The sequence below is a fragment of the Sciurus vulgaris genome, assembly GCF_902686455.1.
Source record: "Sciurus vulgaris genome assembly, chromosome: 7".
Lineage (NCBI taxonomy): Eukaryota > Metazoa > Chordata > Mammalia > Rodentia > Sciuridae > Sciurus > Sciurus vulgaris.
Genome location: NC_136467.1, coordinates 42,322,212 through 42,348,936, shown reverse-complemented (window position 1 = coordinate 42,348,936; position 26,725 = coordinate 42,322,212). Strand labels below are relative to the sequence as shown.

The window sequence follows — 26,725 nt, the reverse complement described above, 5'->3', positions numbered from 1 at the left end:
GTTCAACATCAGGAAATCAATAAACGTAATTCACCATATTAATAGACTTAAAGTCAAGAATCACATGATTATTTCAATAGATGCAGAAAAAGCATTTGATAAAATACAGCACCCCTTCATGCTCAAAACACTAGAAAAAATAGGGATAGTGGGAACATTCCTTAACATTGTAAAGGCCATTTATGCTAAGCCCATGGCTAATATCATTCTAAATGGTGAAAAACTGAAAGCATTCCCCCTAAAAACTGGAACAAGGCAGGGATGCCCTCTTTCACCACTTCTATTCAACATCGTTCTTGAGACTCTGGCCAGAGCAATTAGACAAACCAAAGAAATTAAAGGGATACGAATTGGAAAAGAAGAACTCAAACTATCCCTGTTCGCTGATGACATGATTATATATTTAGAGGAACCTGGAAATTCCACCAGAAAACTCTTAGAACTCATAAGAGAATTCAGTAAAGTAGCAGGTTACAAGATCAATGCCCATAAATCCAACGCATTTTTATACATAAGTGATGAATCTTCAGAAAGAGAAATTAGGAAAACTACCCCATTCACAATAGCCTCGAAAAAAATAAAATACTTGGGAATCAATCTCACAAAAGAGGTGAAAGACCTCTACAATGAGAACTATACAACACTAAAGAAAGAAATTAAAGAACACCTTAGAAGATGGAAAGATCTTCCATGTTCTTGGATAGGAAGAATTAATATTGTCAAAATGGCCATACTACCTAAAGTGCTATACAAATTCAATGCAATTCCAATTAAAATCCCAATGACGTACCTTACAGAAATAGAGCAAGCAATTATGAAATTCATCTGGAAGAATAAGAAACCCAGAATAGCTAAAGCAATCCTTAGCAGGAAGAGTGAAACAGGGGGTATTGCAATACCAGATCTTCAACTCTACTACAAAGCAATAGTAACCAAAACGGCATGGTATTGGTACCAAAATAGAAAGGTAGATCAATGGTACAGAATAGAGGACACGGACACAAACCCAAATAAATACAATTTTCTCATACTAGACAAAGGGGCCAAAAATATGCAATGGAGAAAAGATAGCCTCTTCAACAAATGGTGCTGGGAGAATTGGAAATCCATATGCAACAGAATGAAACTAAACCCATATCTCTCACCATGCACGAAACTAAACTCAAAATGGATTAAGGACCTCGGAATCAGACCAGAGACCCTGCAGATTATAGAAGAAAAAGTAGGTCCAAATCTTCACCTTGTTGGTCTAGGATCAGACTTCCTCAACAGGACTCCCATAGCACAAGAAATAAAAGCTAGAATCAACCACTGGGATAGATTCAAACTAAAAAGCTTTCTCTCAGCAAAGGAAACTATCAGCAATGCGAAGAAAGAGCCTACAGAGTGGGAGAATATCTTTGCCAATCATACTTCAGATAGAGCACTAATCTCCAGAATCTATAAAGAACTCAAAAAACTCTACTCCAAGAATTCAAATAATCCAGTCAACAAATGGGCTAAGGAAATGAATAGACACCTCACAGAAGAAGATCGACAAGCAATCAACAAACATATGGAAAAATGTTCAACATCTCTAGTAATAAGAGAAATGCAAATCAAAACCACCCTAAGATTCCATCTCACCCCAATTAGAATGGCGATTATCAAGAATACGAGCAACAACAGGTGTTGGCAAGGATGTGGGGAGAAAGGTACACTCATACACTGCTGGTGGGGCTGCAAATTAGTGCAGCCACTCTGGAAAGCAGTGTGGAGATTCCTTAGAAAACTTGGAATGGACCCTCCATTTGACCCAGCTATCCCACTCCTTGGCCTATACCCAAAGGACTTAAAATCTGCATACTACAGAGATACAGCCACATCAATGTTCATAGCTGCTCAATTCACAATAGCCAGACTGTGGAACCAACCTAGATGCCCTTCAATTGATGAGTGGATAAAGAAACTATGGTATATATATACAATGGAATATTACTCAGCCATAAAGAATGATAAAATTATGGCATTTGCAGGCAAATGGATGAAATTGGAGAATATCATGCTAAGTGAGATAAGCCAATCTCAAAAAGCCAAAGGACGAATGATATCACTAATAAGTGGAGGATGACACATAATGGGGGGGGGAGGGAAGGGTTAGTGTTAGGGTTAGAGTTAGGGTTAGGGAGGGGGGCAAGTATGGAGGAAGGAACTACTGTATAGAGGGTAAAGAGGGGTGGGAGGGGTGGGGGGAAGGGAAAAAATAACAGAATGAATCAAACAACATTACTCTATGTAAATTTATGATTGCACAAATGGTATGCCTTTACGCCATGTACAAACAGAGAAACAACATGTATCCCATTTGTTTACAATAAAAAAAAAAAAAACAAAGTAAAAATTCAGTATTAGTGAAAGGAGGCTTTAACTTCAAAGTGCATCTTCCTCAACATGTGTATGTTGCCTTCACTCAATCACTGTTTTCTCTGATCATGAACTGGCTGGGGTTAGACTGACTATATGGAATTACTAAAACAAGATGTCTGAAAAGAAAGAAGAAAAGAGAGACAGACCTTCAGCAGACATTTCCAGTGATTAAAGACTGAAGTGAACAAAAACTAAACTCCCTTAATAAAAAATATGGAGATGTACAATATTTCTAACTGTTCGTTTGATGTATTTCTGCCTTAGATTAGCAAAGGAAATATGGTATTATCATTGTGAGATTAAATCACTTAGCGACATAAGACCATTTCAATTTAGATTGTTATATAAATATCCAAGGCAATCAATAGTAAGATAATGGTAAAAAAAAAAAAAAAAATCTAGAATTTGTATAAAGTAATTTAGCACTTAGGTAAATCCAGTATAATTTCCTTAGACATCACAGTTCAGCCCTTAAGTAACAAAATTTAGCAATTTAAATCTGTCTGCTGAAAATATAATATATATAAAGCAAACTAGTTTAATTTTTCCTAATTATTTCTAAACAAGTAAAATTATGTAACACATTCAAACAATTCCATCTATAGGGGATGAAAGGCAAAGCAAATTTTAGGTAAGATAATACATTTCTAAAATGAAGCAAAAATGCCTTAGTTCATTTGGAGTTACACTGCTTTAAATACTTTAGGAAGCACCAAGTATATATATAAACTGAGAAAAAAATCATGCTGTGTTCTCAGGTTTTATTAAGTAACAATTTTATTTAATTTAGCATTAATTGCAAAATTTAAAGGACTGTAACTTAAGGGTATGATTTATATACATTGCCACACTGTTTAATGGGGGCTCTCCATGCATCCTTTATTTCTCCCACTGATTCTTCTGTCAGCTTTCCCTTCCTGCTGCTCTTCACATTTTCCCAGTTCTAACATGTGTTTATTTAAGTACATAGGAAGTCTGGGTTTTTTTAGGGGAAAAGTAAAAAGTGGCAATGGTCTAAAATTTTTATTGTGAAGTCCTTCTACATTGGTCAATTGCTTATCTGGATCTTCTTTCTTGGGTAAAGTAGAAAGAGGCTATTTCTAGCATTCAGTATGGAAGGTGTATTTCATGGTTTCTCTGGTTTCAATGATTCACTAATATGGGTATAATGGAAAGTTTCTGAGGTTTATTCTGACACCAAGTAGTCAACAGTTCTGAGCAAAATGCTATGTTTCCAGAATGTAATTGGAGTAGCTAGAAACTAAATGTATTACACTGTAGTTAGTATGTTTACTTATATTTCAGGAGACCTAATTGAATGCAAGGAATATCAGAATTCACCTTTCTCTAAGTTTACTGCCCTGTTAAGACTGGAGGTACAACATGCCACAGCAGAAAGAGAACAGAGCTTGATTTGTGACACTAGTTCTGAGGCTATGTCTACTACCTACTGTAATAACTTTTTTAAAGTTTCTAGACCAAATGGATTTCTTTATTCATAAAATAAGGAGATCAGATATCTTATCTATCAATGCCTCCTAGCATGATTTTTATTTGAGTTTCTATTGTATCTAACCTTAGAGAATAGCAACATTTCATAAAGAAATGGTATTTCATTTTATCCTAAATATTTGCTTTCTATGCTATTCTTGATTCTTCTTTAGACACTTACAGAATGTATATTTCCCCATCTACTATGGGCTCAAGGAATAAAAATAGCATATGATTTTTCACACATCTATTTTTTCTTTGCTATTTCATTGTACAATTTAGAATTTGATGATGGGAAATAAGTCCTATTACCTTCCTTCAAAAACATGACAGCAAATGATGACTGTTGTTTTGAAAACCAGAGAACAGAAATAATGTACTACTGTGTTACAGATAACTGAATATGCCATGAGCAGATCAAGGGGTTTTACATCTCATTATGCCACATTACCTTTTTCCTTTAGGGTAGCTGGGACCTTCACTCCTTTCCCTGTAATAATCTCTGAAAAGAAACATTGAGCATTTATTTGAAGTCATAATAAAAAGATTTGAGGACACATGTATAATGGAGTCAGTGAACTATCAGTAAGCAGAAGCTAGGTAGAAATGATACGATGCTTTTATCCAAAAATTATTTTGATCAGACAAAGAAACAACTGTACAGAATATAAGCAGTTCTCCTCAGATCATTTTCATTAAAACTTGAAATTGTCTCATAAGTTATAATATCCTCATTCTTTTAAGAGGGTAAGCATCTGAATGGTTAGGAACTTACTTATTTGTAATTTTAGGAAACACATCATTTCAGCATCTAGAAGTGTCCCAAACTATTCAAAGAGTGCTGACTCTGTTTGTTTGTTTGTTTTAGACTATGCTTTTCCAATAAAATAAACAACACAATGGAAACTGCATACATCAAGTAAAAGTGCTGTTACAATCTTCAAACTCTAATCAAACTGTACCAGATTGAAACTAAAAGAAAATTTGAGAGATTATGTTATTTGGTGGAAATTTTATCTCTGAACTCCCAAAGACTTAAAAATGTGGTTCAGAGTTGAAACAAGTCAAATAAAACTTTATTCTACTAGCTTCCATACAGTGTAATCACTACCATATCATGAGATCCAACATACATGCAAACAATTCCTTGGATATCATCATAGTTCACCAACAGCCTACCAAAAAGAGAAGAGTGACCTATTTTCTGCTTCCTCTACAACATGAATGTTCAATATCCACTTTGTAGAAGAAATAAATTTTAATGAGATGGGAAGGGCAAAATAACCCTTTTTCTCTTCCTACCTTGTGGTGGGAATACAGAGACTATGATGGTAACACTTGTAAACAGAGATGCACTCTATCAAACACTTAGAATTAACTAAGTGCAGGTGACTAGGGATGTGTTCAGAATGGGTTTAAATCCTTTGGATAAATACTGAGGAAGGTAATAAGTGGGTCAAAGTTTATAGCAGCATAATTCACAAGGTATGGAGACAATCTAGGTGCCTTTCAACAGATGAATGGTATATTTGCCAATAAATGAATGGATCTGGAGACTATGAAGCTAAGTGAAATAGGCCAACCCCCCAAAAAAACCAAAGGTCAAATTTTTTATGATAGGTGGATGCTAACCCACACTAAGGGGTGGGGTGGGGGTGTAGAAGTTCAGTAGAGGAGACAAAGGGGAATGAAGGGAAAGAAGGGGGTGGGGAAAAGGAGAGTGGAATGAATCTGACATAACTTCCCTATGTAATATGGAACATACCAAAATGAATCTCACTATCTCGAATGTAAGAAATTAATTTAAAAAAATTACTACAAGTAAATAGCACGAAGATCAATAGAGAAAAGGGAGCAGGACATTGGGAAAGGGAAGGAGAGGTTCTGGGGTCTGAATTAGAACAAGATATTTTCCATGCTTGCATGATTACGTCAAAATGGATTCTACTGTCATGTATAACTAAAAAGAACCAGTAACAAACAAACAAATGAACAGTGGGTTCAGAGGTATTATGAAAAGTGAAATAAAACAAGCACAGGAAGACAAATACCACATCTCACTTACATGTGTAATATAAAATAATAAACATTCAGGTAGAGAGTGAAATGATGGTTATCTGAGACTCAGGGACAGGATTGGATGTAGAGCAGGAAATGTTAATCACAGGGTATGAGGCCTCAGGAGAAATAAGCGTGGTGAGTGATCCGTTGTACAGAATGCTGAGGTGGTGAATTTGCTTGTCTGATTTGATCTTTTCACATTGTAAATGTATCTCAAAACATCACATTGTAAACCATAAATATATATGATTATTAGGTGTTAACTCAAAATCAAAATTTTAACAAAAGGATGTGTTCATCAGAGCAAGAGCTTCTTGGGGAATAAACAACAGCTTAGATGCTCATATAACATGTAGAATATTTGAAAAAGACTTTGGTGGTAAAGCAATGTCTGCATTGCTATTTATGGAGTTAAATACAAATAGGATCATTTGTTTCTATATTTCAGCATATAAAGAAGAAATAAAGAACCATGAATTGAACAAACACATTGGGAAGTTTCATTTAACACATTTCAAGCTGATGGGGGTAATTGACTGTGCTTGCACATCCTAGCTAAGCCAAAAGAATTAATGTGTTGTTAAATGAGAAGTGTGGTGGGGCAAATTCCCAGTGGGGTGGCCTGGAGTCTCAAAATTCCAGATTCAGCAAACAGATTTAAATAGTTGAGTGTACATGTTTTTGTGAAAGAAAGTATTTATATAATGCATTATAGGCAGAAAGTCCCCAGGATGACTTTGGTTTTAGTGCAGAAAGGAGGGTGTAGTATAACAGGTGCACTTTCATAGGGTATTCAAAGATAGTAAACTCACCATCTTATACTCTAAAGAAAGTTCTCAGAAAGTATAAATGATTTCTATTTCCAAGTCTGCTAATGGCAAGATGATTCCAGGCTGGGTCATAATCGCACTGACATTTCTGCAGAAAATTTCTTTTCAGTGTTCTTTTTTGACCTCAGTGCATTTTGATCTGATTTAGGAGTCTGCAGGCTTGTCTGAGCAGTCCCTAACTACCCAAGAAGTGAGATACTAGCCTAACAAAAAGAGCAAGGAGAGTATTATCTAGAAACTTAACTTCTGTATTAAGAAAAAGAGATGAATCAGTGGTTTGGGTCAGCTCTTAAACTGCTTTTCAACCCTTTTGTCTTGTTTGTCAGGAACAAAATATTAAACAGTTTTTTTTTTTAAACATATTTGATAGTTTTTTTACATTCGCTCAAGAATTGACAAGATAATTTATGAATTTTGGTGCTGTGGTATAAGCTAGAACTCTGTCAAAATTATTTGAACAAGGAGACTGTGATGGAGCAAAGAATCACAAAGGAATAGAAAAAGGTGTCTATTTGCCACTGCCTCTACTAGCCTCGAAAGGTGGACACAGTAGTAAATTGGGTGAATGTCCATGATGAAGTGTAGTATTTTGGGTGCTCACTTTCCAAGTCCCCAGACAACCTATCCTAACTTTAGGTATAACATTGGTTTGACGAAAGGGAACTACTAAAAACATTCGGCTGCTGATGAATAGCCACTGGGGGATAATCACTTGCATGGTCCTGAACACTGCCATGTAAAGGAAAATAAGCTCCAGTGAGAGTCCTCTGGCTTCAGATTCACATGTAGAGAAGTCAGGTTCATAAAGGCAGTCTATAATTCACAGTTCCCAGCATACCGTTATACAAACAGCAGAACCAAAAGGCGCTCCTATTACATTATCAGAGAAGGACAAATTCATTCATCTTTTTGTTGCCTTACTTGAACTTGGTTTGCCGTTTTGGGGGGGCTCAGATGAATCTTCCATCATCAGGTCAATCAGACCAACTGTTAAAAGCAAGTGGCAATGAGAGACGAATGGATAGTCCAAGGAAGATGACCAATTACAGGTACTAACAGAATTTGGTTTCCAGGGAACTTATGCCACATAAGCAGGGCTCTACCCACAGGAGGATGGAGCTGCTAAGACAATCAAGTGAGTCCAATAGTCAAGGCAAATCAATAGTTGAGCCAGCAGCAAACCAGCAACACTAGTTTTTCTTCTGGTACTTTGGAGCAATCCCCCCCCCCTCGCCCCGCCCCAGATGTCTCTAAAACTCCTTAAATAAAATCCAAGCCTAATGATGTTCTGTAGATATGCTATCCCCAGTAAATGCACTCCCAGGTGATTTCTCTGTAATATTGCTGGTTTTAGAATTTTACCATTATTTCAGCATGGGTTTAGATGTATGCATGCAGGAATCTCTACGACAGACTGGCAAAGGCAGGACACTTCTTCTCTGCTTAATAGAAATAATTCATAAAACATGATGACAGCAATGAAATAAGTAGCTTTTTAGCAGGTGAAATTGCTGTATACTGATTCTGCCACAGCTCAGCAGCAGGTTTCAAAGGAACTCTCCAGAAACAATAATGCCACCGAGGCTTTTAAAGTCCCTAAATCTTACAGGTAACATCATGGATTTTTTTCTTTGATTTTTAGTAATGATAAATTATATTCAGAAAAGAGCAATAAGATTCTTCTCTAAAACAATATTCAACTCATCTATTACAAGCCCATATTGGTGAATTAAAGAAGCTTGGGAAAAAAGAGGCACATTTTACATTAACCAAAATAAAAAATCATATGCATTTATATACATGATTTCACTTATATACACGTTTTTAAATGTTTTGAAGACATTTTGCAGAGAGTACATAATTTTAATTTGAAGAAAAAGTGGTTAGTAGGAAATTGTCTGTAACTGTACATTAATAACAGTAACAACAATAATAGAAATAATAGGAGCCTACATAGTGAAATAGTCAATATAGATGTAAGTGCCTCAAATTTTGTTTTCTGGGATACATTTTTACAACTAACCTTTCCAACAATTTTTGGGTGTGGTGTAAGTGAAATGGTTAAGTGGTAGTTTAAATGTTTGGAATTATTATTTACTGAGATTAGCTTTGGAAGTAAGCTTCAACTTCACTTTTTAGCTGTTTTCAGAGTCAACAGTATGGTATGGGCCACATACTTCTGCCATTCGGAGCAGACCACATTAAATACTGCATACTACAATGGAGGAGGGAAGGTTTAAATTTCGTAAACTGAAATTTTCAAGTTCCATGCAGAGAGATACCCGCGCCTGTGTGTGCACACATGCATGCACACGCGCACACACACACACACACACACACATACACAAACACACAAATGCAGATTGCTGATAATATAATCCCATGATATCTTTGGCTCACATGCAACCACGGACAGCTTTTAAATTTTAAGATAAAAGTGTGTGAGATGGAAAGGGGTCTTTCTCAAAGTATAGATAATCAATGATGAAAAAAAATGAATTAAACCTTCCTGTGGGAATGAAATAGAATCATCCCACTAGCCAAAGGGCAAAAACTAATTTTCTATACTGCATACCCGATGTGCCTATGTCACATATATTTTTAAGCTTATGTGATAAAGTCTACACTCAAAGTGTAGGTTCTTTGAAAATTACAAATATGAGAACTCTATTCTAAGGAGGAAGCAGTACCAGTGTTAAAATGAAAAGATGGACTTTAAAACTGGACAAATTGGTCTTTGACTCTAACTTTGCCTCTTCCCCAGTGTGATACTGGATAACTCACATTATATATACTTTAGATTCTTTACTTATAAAAATGGAGGTAGCAAGCACATTTTATCTAAAACAAAATACATAAAGTACTCAATGATGTACCTGTCACCAAGCAGATGCCCTGCTCTGGGACTGCTTCCCAATAACGCCCTGACCCTTGGCTGCTGAACTCCTCAGGCTCCTCACCTGAATTTCACAGAACTTCTTCAGTGCTTCCCTGATCCTCCAGACTTGGTTAGGATATGTCATTTCACCCTCTCATAGTGCCCAGTATTTCTCCGTTATGATTCTTACATTTTAAAGTAATCATGATATCAATCCTAGGAATTCTGTCTGGACATAGACTATGCCTTTATTGTATCCTGGTGTCTGGTTCATGTCTCAATTGATTCTGCATAGTAGAAGCAGACTAAGCAAATATTAAATGTGGTATTCATCAGTCCACATAAGACATGAGATGAATAACACCAAATCTTCATGCTCAAAGAGGCAGCATTTCAGTTAATTAATATGTATTTTATAGAATAAATTATAAGTATTTTACGTGTATTAATTCAGAAGTGAGGGTTTTGAGGAAAGTTGCAATAGAAAGAGAAAGTCTGATGTTTTAGGCGATTATTTTTAGAAATAAGATTGGAATATGGATGAGCAGGGACAAAAGGCGGTCAGTCCATTAGGAGACTGAAGTTAAAAAATTTAAGTAAGAATTTCATGCTTTTTCACAATAAGGAGCCTGACAAGAACAAAGAACACAGAACAAGCCTAAGAACATTTGAAAATAACAGGATTCAGAAGTGCAATGACCAAATCTTTCTCCCTGTTCCTAGCTTTGCCATCTTTGTTTCTTCAATGATTAGCAATACTTGGAAGGTATTATGCACCAAATAGATGTTGTATGAGTGGATAGAAAAGAGAAAACCAGAGGGTATACAGGCAATTCCTTTCTAATATTCTTTATTTCATATATGTGTGTATATATTCATTTAATTATGTCTATATACACACATATAAACCTTTTTTGGTGTCTTTTTAAAATTTTTTTGTGTTGTTTTTAGTTATACATGACAGTAGAATGTATTTTGATATATCATACATACATGGAGTATAACTTCCTATTCTTGTGGTTATACGTGATATGGAGTTACACTAGTTGTATATTTATATATGAAGATGGGAAAGTTATGTGTGATTCATGCTACTGTCTTTCATACTCCCATCTCTGCTCCCTTCCCTTCATTATCCTTTGTCTAATCCAATGAACTTCTATTCTTCCCTCCCTAGTTCCTTACTGTGTGTTAGCATCTGTATATCAGAGAGAATATTTGGCCTTCAGTTTTGGGGAATTGGCACATTTCATTTGGCATGATATTCTCCAGTTCCATCCATTTATCAGCAAATGTCATAATATCATTCTTCTTTTAGACTGAGTAATACCCCATTGTGTATATATACCACATTTCCATTATCCATTCATCTGTTGAAGGGCACATAGATTGGTTAGCTTAACTCTTGTGAACTGAGCTGGTATAAATAATGATGTAGCTATGTCACTATACTATGCTGATTTTAAGTCCTCTGGGTATGTAGCAAGGAGTAGGATAACTGGGTCAAATGGTCGTTCCATTACAAGTTTTCTAAGAAATCTCCATACTGCTTTACAGAGTGATTGCACCAATTTGCAGTCCCACCAGCAAGTATGAGTGTTCTTTTTCCCCACATCCTCACCAACACTTAATGTTGCTTCTATTCTTGATAATCGCCATTCTGGCTGAAGTGAGATGAAGTCTCAGTGTAGTTTTAATTTGCATTTCTCTAATTGCTAGAGAAGCTGAACAATAAACCTTTTATTATTTAAGAAAAATCTCCTTTATTTTAGCTTTAATCAGAGCACATTTTTGGCATAATAAATAGAATTTTAGGGACAGATAAATTAATGTTAGTTTTAAAAAATATATGACTGTGACCTGTGCAATTTTTTATCCACACATCAGCAAAGGAGATGCCACTAAAGTAATATCTACTCATTTAGATATTTTCACTCATTTCCAATATTAGGTTAAATTATGTTACATTAACTCTATTACCTTTATCCTTCAGAACTGATGAAGTCTTCCCAGATTTTTCTTTTCTAATTTCTGAAAGAGAGATTATGACAAGGAATGGTTATAAGGAATAATAGAGAAGAAAATGGCAAGTTCTTCATGTATTCTGATTACTGAGGCTTAAAGAATAAGCCTCTGAGTTTATATTCAAAATACAGATATTTCCTGAGATGTTGCAGATAAGGCATTGAGCTAAAAATGCAAAAGGCAGAAAATAAGTCCATGAATTATTATCACAGGGGAAGACCATGACAGTAGCAAAGTAGGTACAAATAAAAAGCTATGGGCTATGTTAGATAAAGGCCAATGTTGTCTGCTTACTATGTCTCAGGCAGTGTCTGCTACTGTCTTGTCCTTCAGTGTTTCTAACAACCTTATGAGATACATAGGTTCTGTCATTTCTCCTGCTTTGCTCATAAATGGATTAAATAACTTTTCCAAAGACATTAACTAGGAGACCTGGCATTTGAACTAATTTCTCTGAGCTCAGTCACAGTGGTATTTTCTTCAGGAATTAAAAGATAGGATCAGAAATGGTTTCAATCTTGTGCTAAAGCAGACCTTGAAAGACAGAAAGGAATTAGACTAACAGAGATGAATTGGGGAATTACACCAATAAGAATAGAAAGAAAGACACATTTTAGAGCAGCAGAGCGAGATTAGGGAGGCCTAGACTGAGCTGATATATCAATTTGGCTCACTACTCTGTAAGTCATTTGTTCCCACACAAGGCAGTGAAATCAATGCTATGTGACTTCTAAGGCTAACTCAGAAAAGGCCATGCTGTTTCCACTTGCTTATCCAATGATACCAGCTCTGGAAATCCTACTTCATATACAATATTCAACCCACAGCACCATGCTGGGAGAGGCAATGCAGTTACCAGCTCCCACTGAGCTCCCAGCCAACAGCTAGCATAGACCACCAGCCACCTGAGCAGGTTGCCTTGGACACTCAGCAGTTGGTGACTTCACATGACTGTAGCCCAACCTGACATCTGACTGCAATCACACAAGATACCCAAATGAAAACTATCTAATTTATTCTTCCTAACAGACTAAATCAAGAATGAAATCAGCTGTTGTTACCCATCAGTAAGTGTTGGAGTGGTCTGTACATATAAATAGTATATGACAAAGAATTATTAACAAACAGCAAAATATTGGGCCAGGTATTTCTCCATTAGAGACATATAGATAATATAGAAAGGATTTATTAATTTTGCTTTTAAAAATGTGGAAGGTTTTCACTGAGAAGATGCCATTTGAGTTTAGGTTTGTAAGTTGGTTAGAATTTCACTGATTACAAAATGTTACTTTAACTATATAACAGGATATAGACTGTAAATTATATTATTTTTTAAAATTGAGAATAGTTCCTAGAGTTCATCCTTGATTTGTAGTAGGATAACATGATATTAATTAAGGCCTAACACGTAACAAAAATAAATGTTAGGAGGTAAATATTATCTTTGGAATATATTGTTTCGTATGTCATCAAAACACCCCAAAAGGTAATGTTCCACAAACAGATGAAAAAAACAGGTGAAGTACAGATTATACACAGGTGTTATAGAAGTAAAGCAGGCATATAAATTTATAAATGGAAACTGTCAATATAACCAGTAGCATGTTTTTTCAAAAAAAATCACCCAAATCTTATTGATTTCTTCACACAGATTAATTTGACCTAGTGAATATATTAATTACACAAAAATAAAATGAACTAGAGAGTTCAAAATTGTCTCCTTGGTAATACATGAAAGGTACATTTTAAAAGATCAATGTCCTCAGTTATAACTTTATACCAGCATTTTTCAAATTTGATCTCATAGAAATCACCCACATTGATGTATCATTCATATATTGAATTTAGTAGCATGCATTTCATAATTTCTATGTGTTATTGCCAGATCTATTTTTTGTGTGGGGGAAGGGTTACCAGGGATTGAACTGAGGGGCACTCAATCACTGAGCCACGGCCCCAACCCTATTTTATATTTTATTTAAAGACAGGGTCTCATTGAGTTGCTTAGTGCCTCGCTTTTGCTGAGGCTAGCTTTGAACTCGTGATCCTCCTTCTTCAGTCTCCCAAGCAGCTGGGATTACAGCCACAATACCTGGCTGTTATTACCAGATTTTTAAAGATAAAAAATACACAGATTTTGATCAAAGTAGCCACACAAGTCTAACTTCAAATAATTTACTGAATTAAAAACATTTTTGGATAAAAGTATTCACTTGCAATGAATTCAGAAATTTATATTTTAAAAACCTAAATGTGTCTCATTAAGAAAAATAAATTGAAAATAAGCTTATTCTTTATCTTCTAACATTATCCTAAAGGAGATAAAATGTATGTGTGCTAATAATAGTAGTTTCTTCTACAAGAATTAAAAAAGAAAAATGAAAGGAAAAGACAAAAGACTGAAATAACGGAACTCTTGTAAAAGGAAAAATTGGCACTACAATTCCTATCTGGCAGAAATATAAATATTATGAACCCCAGGATGGGTATCCAAGTGTTCTTAAAGGAAATTCTGGTAATAAATAATATCTTTCATCTGGCTATTACTTGTTATTCATCATTCTGCAAGATCAAGTTCAGGATCAGTTTATTAGTGATAAGGCTATTAACAGAAATGTTTGCATTGGGCATCTTGGTCTGATGTCAAAGCCAAATGTAACTAGACTGATATAAGAAACTTTAATAGGAGAGTTTAAAAGATTCCAACATAATTACCAGGCAGTTGAGGCCTCCTGGCTATGTAAATGACCAAATTCAAAATTCTCAATCTTTTCCCACTGAGGTCACACTACCAAATTGTTCAGAACATCAGTTCAAAACCGACATTCTTGACCTCATTTTTAGATATAAGATACCTGCTGCTTTGATATTTGTTTTTTTTTTTAATGAACATAATGAATAAGACCCGTGCACCAAACCTTTTGAACTTTTCTTCTTATGGAAAGAATAATTTTGAAGAACCATATGTGAAGCATAATTCAGTGGCACCTGATGATTATTCAGAGTATATCTATTTTGTTTACATCACATAGCATCAAAATGTTAAAATTATTTCATAACACCTCTATGTTACTTCCTTAAGTGATAACTGCATTGTTCCTAAAGTTATTGTGATTAATTGCACAATTGTTTTAGTATTTAATATATATGAGCACCCCCCAGGAATTATGATTTTACATTCATTTAAATGTCAGATGACAATCAGTGGTATTTTAGAAAAGCTATTTTATAATATTCTATCTATTCCAACCTCCAAAATACAAAATTTATAGATAAATACAAAGATGAAATTCTCAAGTTTTCTAAATATTTTAAAATACTTTGCTTATAAAAGTCAAAAGGGAAAATATAATTCATTGATGTTTTATGTCATTCTAATTTTGAATTCTCCTGAAAAGATGTTATCAGACTTTAATTTTACTCGGGATACTCTCTGTTAACTTTTTAATTAAGTATGACTTGGTCTGGAAGCCATCCTTAACTTGCTCTTTGCCCTAATGCCACATTTGATCATTCCCAACTCTCTTTGCTAAAGGATCTGATGCACATATTTTTTTAAACCTTTCAAATATGTCTTGCTAAATATGTATATAAAAATTGTTCAGCTATAATATTTCCAATTTAATGTAATCCAATTCAATTCAATATTGTCTTTAAAAATATTGAAGCCCTCTTTTTGTTACATAATTTTTATGCTTTACGTAAAAATAAATTTGCAATGTATTTTATCTTCTATCTTTGAATGGACAACTCAATTAAAAATTATATGATAAAATATGCTTAAAGGACATCAGAAAAGTGTTGCTCCTACCTGGAGACTATGATGACATATTCCCCATGTAGTTGTAAATAAGGTTTGCAAGTTAAGTTGCATAAAACCATGTTAGAGTTAGTAAATTTTGAATGCACCAACTATATGATAATATATAACACTTTGCAAATTCTTTGAGGAATTTCACTCAAGCACTGTATGTTTCAGGCAAGTTGCTAAAATTGTGATATATACCATGGCATAAGAATTCAAAACCATGTAACAGATGTGGAAATGTTTAATGCATATCTTGCAATCACTATCAGATAGGAAATCTTGTCCAAATAATTCCATATTCTTGTTCTTTTGACAAGTTCACCTTATATTAATAGTGTTCTTCAAATTATCTTAGCTGAGGGGCCTCCCCTGAAGTCACTTAAGCACCTTTTCCTTTGGCTAAATTCCAGTCGAACTATGTAATTAGTTTGAGGTTGGGTTGCTTGGCAGCAAGAAGTGGACCCTTCACACATCCTTAAATATTTTGGTCACTTTTATAAATCAATGTTGAGAATACTAATCAGAATTCTGGAGAATACTTCAGTTGGCTGCATTTTAGTTTATCTCTGCCCAGATCTTTCAAAAAAAAAAAAAAGATTAACCATATGTAATTATATAAATTGACAATTTTATTTGATCAGGAATTAGATACACACGATTTTAACTTCTATTTCAACGTCTGGGAGATGAGATACACTAGTTCATCCTGAGGACAGAGTCAGTTACTGACTTCTAAATCCATGACAAAAGGTTTTTTTTTTTTTTTTTCAAAGAAAATTTTATTTAGTTACAAAATTTTCTTCATGTAGTCATGGTCTACCAAGATGTCAAAGTTTGATGTTAGAGGCAAGAAAATAAAGAAAATAAAGACAGGTCTAGTGGTTCCTGCATTCACACATAATGACAAAGCCTTATTTTGTGTCAGTGGGTGCTTTCACATAAGATCTCTTTCTCCTCACATTTGTGTCCAAGGGCTAATATTATTGATGTGATAGCTGAAGCTATTGATACCGCCGTTTACCGGTGCCGAGTTCTGCTCCTTCTAATGTTGAAGATTGAACACTAGAGAAGCACGCCAAGGCAAGCATGTTAAGCAGGTTTTATTTAAAGCTAATAATACAGACTTCTCCCGGCAGGGAGAAGGGGGCCATGGCTGATGTTCTCAAGTCCCAAGAAGTGAGCGCACCCTACATCTTTTATAGGTTAAAGTCTCTTTTGTTCTCCAGTTCTCTCCCCCCCCTTATCTCTCTTTCCTGCCTACGTGACTAGGCCTGGTTTTGCATTAAGTGAAAAGCCATGGGCAGGGGGAGGGCCAGGGTGATTCAGGCAGGTAAGGGCCCAGGGGGCATTAATTAGCAGTTCCTGGCTTGCAGTTCTTGATAAAGGCAGGTAAATTTGGTAATCAATGGGCTCCGGAGATCCTTGACATTCCATTCATTCCAGGGGCAGTTTCCAACTTCCAGAGGCAGATGATTTTATGGCCTCCATTTCCTCGATTTGACCCGATCCCCTATTTCTACACTAACTACCTGTTCCCAATTCTGGCTTCACTATGAGAGGTGAATAACTTGACTGGGATCACAGTTTCTAAAGAGGAGCTGGAAATCTAAACTCAGATGACCAGATGAAAAAGGTAGGGCTGCACTGCTACACTGCACCCCTAGGAAGAGGTGAATTCCTAAGACAAGCACACCACAGGTTATCCCTGGAAGTCTGCAGTGAGCTTATCTGCATCAATCAGCAACTGACCTCAGAGTTCTCATAATTTCACCCTCTGCCTCTGAAGCAGGGACTATGCCCTCCAGCACATACTGGGAATTCAATAACTGCTTGTTGAATAAAGACATTAATTTGACAAATTCTGTGCTGACCATATTTTATCAGGGAATTTCTCAGATCTTTACACAAAAACCTTATCATCCTTATGATCATCTTTTCACAGTTAATTATTCGGTAACTTTCCAATTTCTGACATAAATATCAAGTAAAATGAAATTATCAATATTCAATAGTTTTCCTGGACAAAAATAAAATTATGTATGTTTCAATCTGATATTTACTAAGCTTTGTATTGTTATATAAGTTTTGGGGTGAATTTCCTAAATTGAGTCATCTGCAAACATGTACCTGTATACTTATTCCATGTATTTTTGTAATTATCTCTAATCTGTGATCATTTTAGATAAATATATTCTATTTTTCAGCAACCTTGTTCATTATACATAGTCTGTAGTGTCTTTTGAACTTCATTTCTTAATCTGAAATCTTCTTCAGTAACACATTTGTGTGAGATCATGGGAATCGTTCTCCTTATAATTTAAGTATTTGAATGAAAGTTATGAGATAATGAAAACTGAAATTTCAAGAGATACATGCTTGAATATAAGAAAATATAAGAAAAATGTTAAAAGTTACTAATACAATAAAAATACATAGGTCTTTTTATTTATCCTTCTGTTTTCATGCTATGGAGTCACATAATATAGTACTGCGAGATTCACTTAGTGAACTAATTCTTTGAGATTTTGATGTACTTTTTAAGAAATTAATAGACTAATTTTTCAGAGCAGATTTAGATTTATAGCAAAGTTGAGCAGAAAGTAAAAGTTCCTACATACTCCCTCTGCTATGAACTAAATGTTGTGTTCCCCCAAAATTTCTGCATTGAAATCCTAGTCCACAAGTTTCCCCAAAATTCCTATGTTGAAATCCTAGTCCACATATGATGCAAGAGGTGGGGACTTTGGGAGGTAATTAGGTCTTGAGGATGGAGCACAAATGAAATTAGTACCCTCATAAAAATAAAATGCAACTCTGAGAGATTTCTTGCCCTCTTTCAGTCATGTGAGGAGACAAAAGACAGCAACCAGTAACCTGGCAGAGGACCCTATCCAGAACTTTACCACACTTCAGTCTGATCTGGTACTACCAGTCTCCAGAACTCTGAGAAGTAGCTTTCTGTTGTTTATAAACCATGAAGTCAAATTATAAATATATTTTTTTCTGTTCATGAGTTTTTCTTTCCTTCTTTCTTTCTTCCTTTTTTTTTTTTTTCTTGGTATTGTACTTAAATGTCATCTTCAAACCTGAGTAAACAGATTTTCTTCTAGGAGTTTTATAGTTTTATATTTTACATTTAGGTCTATGATCTGCTTTGAGTTAATGTTTTGTGAAGGATGTAAGGTCTGTTTCTACATTGATCTATTCATTTATTTTAAAATTTATTTATTTGCTTAATGATGTCCAGTTGTCCAAAATTATTAAAATACTATTCTTTCCCAAATGAATTGCTTTTGCTTTCTTGTCAAAGATCAGTTGACTTTATTTCTTGTGGATCTGTATCTGGATTCTTTATTCTGGAACTTCATGTAATTGATTTGAGAACTAAGGGGGCTCAAATCTGTACATCTTTTCTGGACCTAATTGTGTGGGCATCTTGATGTTAGACTTTCAGTATTGGAAATTATGGGAAAAATTATTTTGTTGTTTATAAGTCACCTTGTCTATGGTACTTTGTTACAATAGCCCAAATTAAGATACCCTCCTTCAACACACAGCCTCCCCAACCGTAATTCCTGGTGAAAATGGTACACTTGTTATAATCAAAGAACCAATAATGAAACATTATTATCAACCAAAGTTCTTATTTCATATATGGTTCATGTTAGCATTGTATACTTTACAAACTTTGACACATGTGCAATGACATTCACCATTATAGCAATAAACAATATTTTCACTGTCTTAAACATACTAAAATCATGAGTCTCAAATAATTTTTCTATTCTTTCACTAATACCATACTGTCTTGATTATTGGACCTTGAGAGTAGGTGTAAAGTCTGGTAATGTCAGTCCCCCAACTTTGTTATTCTTCTTCAATATCATATTGGCTTCTCTGAGTCCTCTCCTTTCCTTCCATGTACATTTGAGAATCAGTTTGTCAGTATCTGCATGAAAACTTGCTAGCATTTTGATGGAATTGCATTGACTCTATTGATCAATTTGGGAAGAATTTACCTTTTAACGATATTTATTTCTAGACCTAAACATGGAATATCTTTCAATCAAATCCCTTTATTTACAGTTTTGTAGTTTTCTTTATATATAAACTTTATATGTATTTTGATTTGTATCTAAGTATTTCCTTCTACTGATACTAATATAAATAGTGTTATGATTTTAACTTTATTCTTTCCATTTTTTCATTGAGGGCATATTGGAGAGTTAGTGTTTTGTATGCTAACTTTGTAATATACAAAATACTGCTCTATTTTCTGATATAATCAGAAAACTTGCAATATTCACTGATTAGTTTCAGGAGTTTTTTCTTGGGAGGATTTTCATGTTATCTTCAAATGCAATTTTGTTTCTTCCTTCTCAATTTGTATACCTTTGGTTCTTTTTCTTGTCTTAGTAAATTATCTACATTCCAGTGTGAATATGTTTTGTGAGAATATATCCTTTCCTTATTCCTGATCTACCAAGGTAGTAGGGAAGTTTTAATTTCTCACTGCCACATATAATGTTAACTATAATGTTTTATAGATATTCTTTATAAATTTGAATTCCTGTCTATTCTTACTTTGCTGAGAGTTTTTATCAAGATTATTAGATTTTGTAAATCATTTTTATATTCTGCATCTATTGAAATGATTATGTTCTTTTTTTCTTCATTAGCCTGTTGATGTGCTAGATCACATTAAATTATTTAAATATTGAACCAGACGTGTATCTGGAATAAATCCCACTTAGTCATGTATAATTCCTCTTGTACATTGTTGGATATGATTTGCTAATATTTTGGATTTTCATGAAAAAACTCTGCTCTAGCAATACTTTAAACTTTTGATGGATGTGTACATATAAACAAATATGATGTCCGAGATTTAAAAAGTCTTTAGTTGGAGAAAAACAACCCAATGCCATTTCAACAGAATAGAACAGTTCTAACAGTTCTTACCACTGTGATAAAGTGCCCTTAAGTCCCTCTTCTTGGAAACTATGTTTTAAAAACAGGATAAGCCAGGTGTGGCGGCACATGCTTATAATTCCAGAGGCTAGGGAGGCTGAGGCAGGAAAATTCAAGTTCAAAGCCAACCTCAGTGACTTAGCAAGGCCCTATGCAACTTAGCAAGACCATGTCTCATAACAAAATATAAAAAAAAAAGTGGTGTTTCTCAGTGGTTAAGCACCCCCGGGTTCAACCCCTAGTACCAAAAATGTTTTTAAATTAAAAATTTAAATAAAAGACAATATATTTGTTTTTTAAAATACAAACTACATATGTTCAATAAAAGTTTATTCAGTATCTCTTGTGTAGGGGGACCTAGAAACCAAAGAGAGCTGCATGAGTTCAGTCTCTGTCAGAATGCATTTGTACAGATGAACTGAATAGAATGATAGAACTATACACCAGGCTCTGGATCAAAGCAGAAGGATAACAGTATGTGGTTGATACTGAAGAAATAACTGACAATATATAGAAAGTCATTATGCACATTTAAAAAAATAGCCTACAATCACCAGTCTCCTGGGGTTCTTATCCATAGTCTCTTCTCTTCAGAGATAGTATCTTCCATTGAATTTTATTACAAGTGCTTTTCTGTATGTCATGAATATAATATCTACAACTTGTGTACTGTTGTTACTGATTGTCATGCTTAAATTCATATCATATCAGAGAAGCTTTATGTCATTGATTTTGACATTCAATAGCATCTTTTGTTCCATTTTTTGACATCTGAATGCAATGTGAACATGTCAGTAAATATTTCCAATTTTCCCATTTCATTTAGTAGATTTATAAAAGATTTTAAAATGTTTTAAAAATATTTCTTGCTTGTATTTGTGCACAGACTGAACTTGCAATCAGAAGAAAAAAAATGTATTCTTGGGCCTTTGGGGTCAAGTAAGAATGTATCGGGCATGGGGGACACAAATGACAACTGTACAATATCAGGGCCAGAAGATCCTTTAGGGGTTACTTAATAAAATAAAGTGATTTTATAAAAGGTGATTGGGTAAGACTAATAACTAGCCCATTGTCACTGAACAAATTACTGGAAGGCTAGACTAAACCTTAAGTTTTATATTGAGTAGATTCATATCTTGCTCAAGTAGGTAAATATTTCAAAATCATCACTGCCTTTCATCAATTATTTCTTACTACAGAACCAAAATAATAAGGTCATCTCCAAATAAAGAATCTTTCATCATGATTTCTATTGTCAAGTCTTTAAAATATGAAAGCTTTATATGGGCTATCTAATCTCTTTTCTTATATAAAAGTTAAACTTTGTGAGCCATAGAGTCATATGATGAAAAGCTTTCTTTTAACTAACATTTTGCCATTCCCAAATTCCAAAGGAAGCACCGAATTTAATTTTGACATTTTGAGAATTCCTTTTCAATTAGTGTCTGATATCATTCTCTGAAAAATTAGAGGAGTAGTATTTAACAAGTTACAAATAATTTTATGTAGATGTTGATAAAATTTCCATATTAGGTCCTGAAATTCATTAAAATGTATAATTTATAATAGAAAAAAAACAGCAATTCATTTTTATAAATTCTAAATTATTTCTGCAATTTAATTATAAATTATGGCACTTAGACTCCATCAGTTTATTCCAGGATGTGGCATGGTAACTGATTGTCATAAATTCTTTTCAAGATAGTTTATGGGGGTTCTTAAAAAAAATGTCTGTAGTGGAAAAACAGCCTGTAAATGAGAAAAATTAACACAAAGGAAAAGAATCAGAAAACCATCTTTACTCTAACCGCTCAGATTTGTAATAATGTACCAGCTTGCAAAATACTTCTATTAAAGTTTCCTAAAGGAAAAAAGAGACCCAATCTATGCATAACTCCAGGGTAATAGTAGGAGAGGAAGTAAGCACTAATAAGGAAATAAGAAAACATAATTAGCCTGGGGGTAATGTTTAAAAGCTTATACAAAGTTTTTTTTCTTGTTGTGCTGTACAGTAAGCACTGTGGTACATCTCTGCAGTCTTTTATATAAGCTAATCCAGAAAGTCAAAGGAATATACAAAACTGATTATTCTCCACAGAGAAAAAAATTCAATTTTCAACTATCTATATTAAATACTTAAAATAATTTTATATGAAAAATCCTGGTGATGGTAATCAAAATTCTATATGAGGATAAGTAGAATTTGCAAGAGAATTTTTCTTTTCCTTATGAGAATGAAAATGTCTCATTTCAGATTAAAGCACTTTTTAAAGAATATTGACCTAAGGGGTAGACAATGATCAAGACTATATTCTTTGTATTGCTTTAAAATTGTAAGAAGTATTTAAAAAGTTCAAAGTGCAGTATCTTAAGTTCAGAATTTGCATGACAACATTTTTTTTAAATTTACACTCAGTTTTAACTGGGATTTTAGAAATGGTTTGTGTATTGGTACTACCTGAAGGTTCTTGAGAGTTAAGACAACTTTAAGAATTATAGATGAAGCAAGAGCACATATTATATGTAAAAATTTACTTTTAGAAACTAAAGGATTGACATTTCCACTAAGAAACTACACTGAAGAATCAAGGGGCGGGGTAGACTTCAAGCAGACTAGGAGGACACCTGGCTCCTAGGTGTGTTGTCTGTGCGGATAAAGCCAGGTGGTGCACCTAATTTAGTCCTTTACTTTATAGTTCTCTGACCTAATTGTTACTGAGGTTCTTTGATAGCAAAAGTGGTGTTCCTATTTAAAGTATCAGGATGGGGCATGGAGGGTTTTTCTGGGGTAGTCTTCTTACTTTCAGTGTGATTCTCCACAAAATGCACAATTTTTAAAAAAAGAAAGAAAATGATAGCTGGGCGCCGTGCCATGTGCCTATAAGCTCAGTGGCTCCAGAGGCTGTGGCAAGAGATCATGAGCTCAAAGCCAGCTTCAGCAAAGTGAGGCACTAAGCAACTCAGTGAGACCCTGTCTCTAAATAAAATACAAAATAGGGCTGGGGATGTGGCTCAGTGGCCCAGTGCCTTGAGTTCGAACCCCAGTACCTCCCCACCTGCAAAAAAAAGAAAAGAAAGAAAGAAAGAAGATGGACATGGATGCCAAACTTGGCAAAGGAACAGTTTATTTTTAAGATAACTGAAAAACAGAATGTCTGCATGAAATAAAAGGAGGCATTATGTGTCATCTGCCCGTGTGTCTGTATGTGTCTGCGGTGTAGCCTGCACAAATAAGAGTGAATTTTTAACTTTGGAGGGAAAGTCACACAGTAATACATGTCCTTTATCATCACCTCCAAATTTCACTAATATCATTGGCACAGATTGCCCTTGTTCTGGGTTGAAATTCTCCAGTGTTGAATGACAATTCTCTCAACTAATATTTAATCACATGAGTAAAATGTTACATGGCAGAAGGTGGCACTCTATGGGAAACCAATGTAATGTTATTAACTTCCTTTGAGTATTTGTTGTTCTATTTAGAGAGATAGAAATTAGACCTGTTTACTGAAGGATGCAGGAGTGGGGCTAAAGTAGGTAAGAAAGGAAGGGCTAGAAAGGAATTTCTCATAATGAGATGAAATAGTTGTGGGAATAACTTAAAATTATTAAGTAAATGTAAGAAGTAAAATGTGTTGTGACCAGGTGAGATCATGAATTGCTAAAGTGTCTCTTGAAAATATGTAAAATGTGCAAACATGGTGTGCTCATTTTTAGGAGTTGTATGTAGACCATCTTCTCTCTGATGCCCTCTTCATGCCCCTTGCACCCCATTCCCAGCGCCTAGCCTATTGTGGGCGCTCAATAAATATTAAACAATCAAAGTACAAAATATTGTCAGAAAGTTTTGAATCACAGAAATCAATAATATTGTTATCATTTAACATTTATTGAGGGTCAACAGCATGACTTAATCAACATGAGCAAATAAGTTACTTTATAATCACATATTAAGCAAATAATTAAATACAGTTGGCAGTAAGTCTTCAATTTTACTCCAGTAATTTTAAATATAAAATTGTTTCTTTTTTGTAACTGACACACCAAGAAATATAGATATCATTATTCAAATGAATACGTTTCTCTCACGAAAAACATTACTCTTAGGTATCATTAACAGTACCTTGAAACTACGGGATAAATCTACAATAATTACACATCACAGAATCAAAAAGGACCAGTGCATGCACAAAGAATGGAAGAATCTGATGAGGTGGATGTGGATGGTAACAAATACATAAAATACTTGGGTTTTGCCTGCTGCTGTGACAATTTAAAATACTATTACAATTATGTAGGGTACCATTGTTGACAGAGGGCAAAGTGAGAACCCTTCAGGTGGACACATACTAACTTGTTTATAAGGCAAAATTGAATCTCTTAATACAGTAAATACACCTTGATACATTTATTATCCATACTTTCCAAGTTTATCCTTAATAAGATGATTAATAATTGTGTTCAAATTTATTCATGATGGTTAATAGGCAATCAAATTCTATTTAATTTTTTAAAAACTATTTTGTCATGTTTGTACTTAACTGAGTTTTTAAAGAGATTTTTAATTGTTAAGAGGGTGGAAAATTATACTTAATACTTCTGTAATAATCTTTTCAACTTAATTTAAGATAATGAAGTATCCATAAGCCTTTAAATTTATAAAGTGTGATTTTTATTAGCATTTGCATCTTAGAATCTTATAAATGACTTTCTAAAATAGCCTCCTTCTAACAGCCTTCTTTATATTTTGAGGTAAGAAGCACAGCACATTATTTAAATTTTTTTGAATACTACTTTTACATTTGGGACAGGTATTAGAGATTCATTGGGCTTCCTAATTATAAAAATAAGAAAATGTAGGATAAGACCTAACTTTTCTGAATTGAGGCAAATACATTGACCTAATTAGATAATTTTTCAATCTTCCTATCTCATTTTAGTTTTTTAAATAAATTCACAAGAGTTATAATTACTAAAATTAAATTTTGTCTATCTTTGTCAAAATGCCTACTGTTCACACATAATTTTAAGAAATACTACCATCTGCTAAATATCACAAAATTGGTATAGTTAACAAATAAATTACTTATTAATTTTTCCTCTACTGTTTCCACTGTAAAATTGGGTAAAGTCAGAATTTAATTGTTTACATTCCAATTTCTGAAACATTTGGACCTCTTTACTATTGAAATACTAATTTTGACTTCTGAAAATATTCCCTTAGTTACACAGTCTTTTAGGCACAGTTTGTTGCAATCTAGATCGTCTGATATTTTTTTCAATAATCTCTCTCTGTATTTGACAACTCCAACTCCATACTTTATCAAACTCTTTCTGTATGCAGTCACTGGTATGGGCTTTTGGACAGATTCTACAGGAAGACTCAAGTAATGTCAAGCACATGAGTGAATAAAAGAGGAAAAGAAAGAAAGGAAGAATGGAAGAAAGGAAGAAAGAAAGAAAGAGAGAGAGAGAGAAGGAAGGAAGGAAGGAAGGAAGGAAGGAAGGAAGGAAGGAAGGAAGGAAGGAAGGAGGGAGGGAGGGAGGGAGGGAGGGAGGGAGGGAGGGAGGAAGGAAGGGAGGAAGGGAGGAAAATTATTTGCCAATGAATGAATTCCTAATTTTTTTCACCTTTTTACTGTTGGACTCAAGTCACTTTGAAAGAAGGATATTAAAAATGGGAATTCTACACCCCAATTCAGACCTTTGAGGTTAGTTGTCTTGTACAACCTCCTTTCAAATCTCATAATTCTTCTTTAGAAGGTCTGTTTGCCTCCCTCCCAGCTATGAATAAATAAATCTTACCAAATATTTTCTTCTGACAAAGAGAGTGAGAGAGAGAGACTAGAATAAAGAAAGGAAAATGCAATTGAAGAGGGCAGATTGATTGTGAAAAGGAACACCAAGGAAGAAAGTGTACACCTAAATATAAGAAATTAAATATCAGTAAATGAGCAGTTTGCAATAATGAGTTATTGCATTAATGAATTGTACTCTTTCAAGATATAATATACAAATGTAAAAACATGAATGCTCATAGGATAGCATGTGCTTTAAATTTTTTTGTCTTTCATTCCTTGATTCTCCCTATAAGGATAGGGATTTTTACTATGGAAGCACAGTAAAGAAGTATTCTGATATGCCTTTGTAATTGTTTTCTAAACCAGGGAACAATTAAAGGTGTGTGTTTGTGTGTACACCTTCAAAGTATAGAAGTCTATAAAATATTTATTTTCTTTCTTTTTTTTTTTT

The 26,725-nt window shown here is 34.2% G+C and overlaps 1 protein-coding gene across 1 annotated transcript in view; it reads right to left on the bottom strand.

Moving 5' to 3' along the window:
- The window catches only part of TRDN (triadin), a 441,243-nt gene that overhangs the window by 92,189 nt on the left and 322,329 nt on the right, over window positions 1–26,725 (bottom strand). Inside the window, 2 exon segments of the mRNA XM_079147356.1 lie at window positions 4,349–4,399; window positions 11,647–11,697. Coding sequence (XP_079003482.1) covers window positions 4,349–4,399; window positions 11,647–11,697 — 102 coding nt within the window.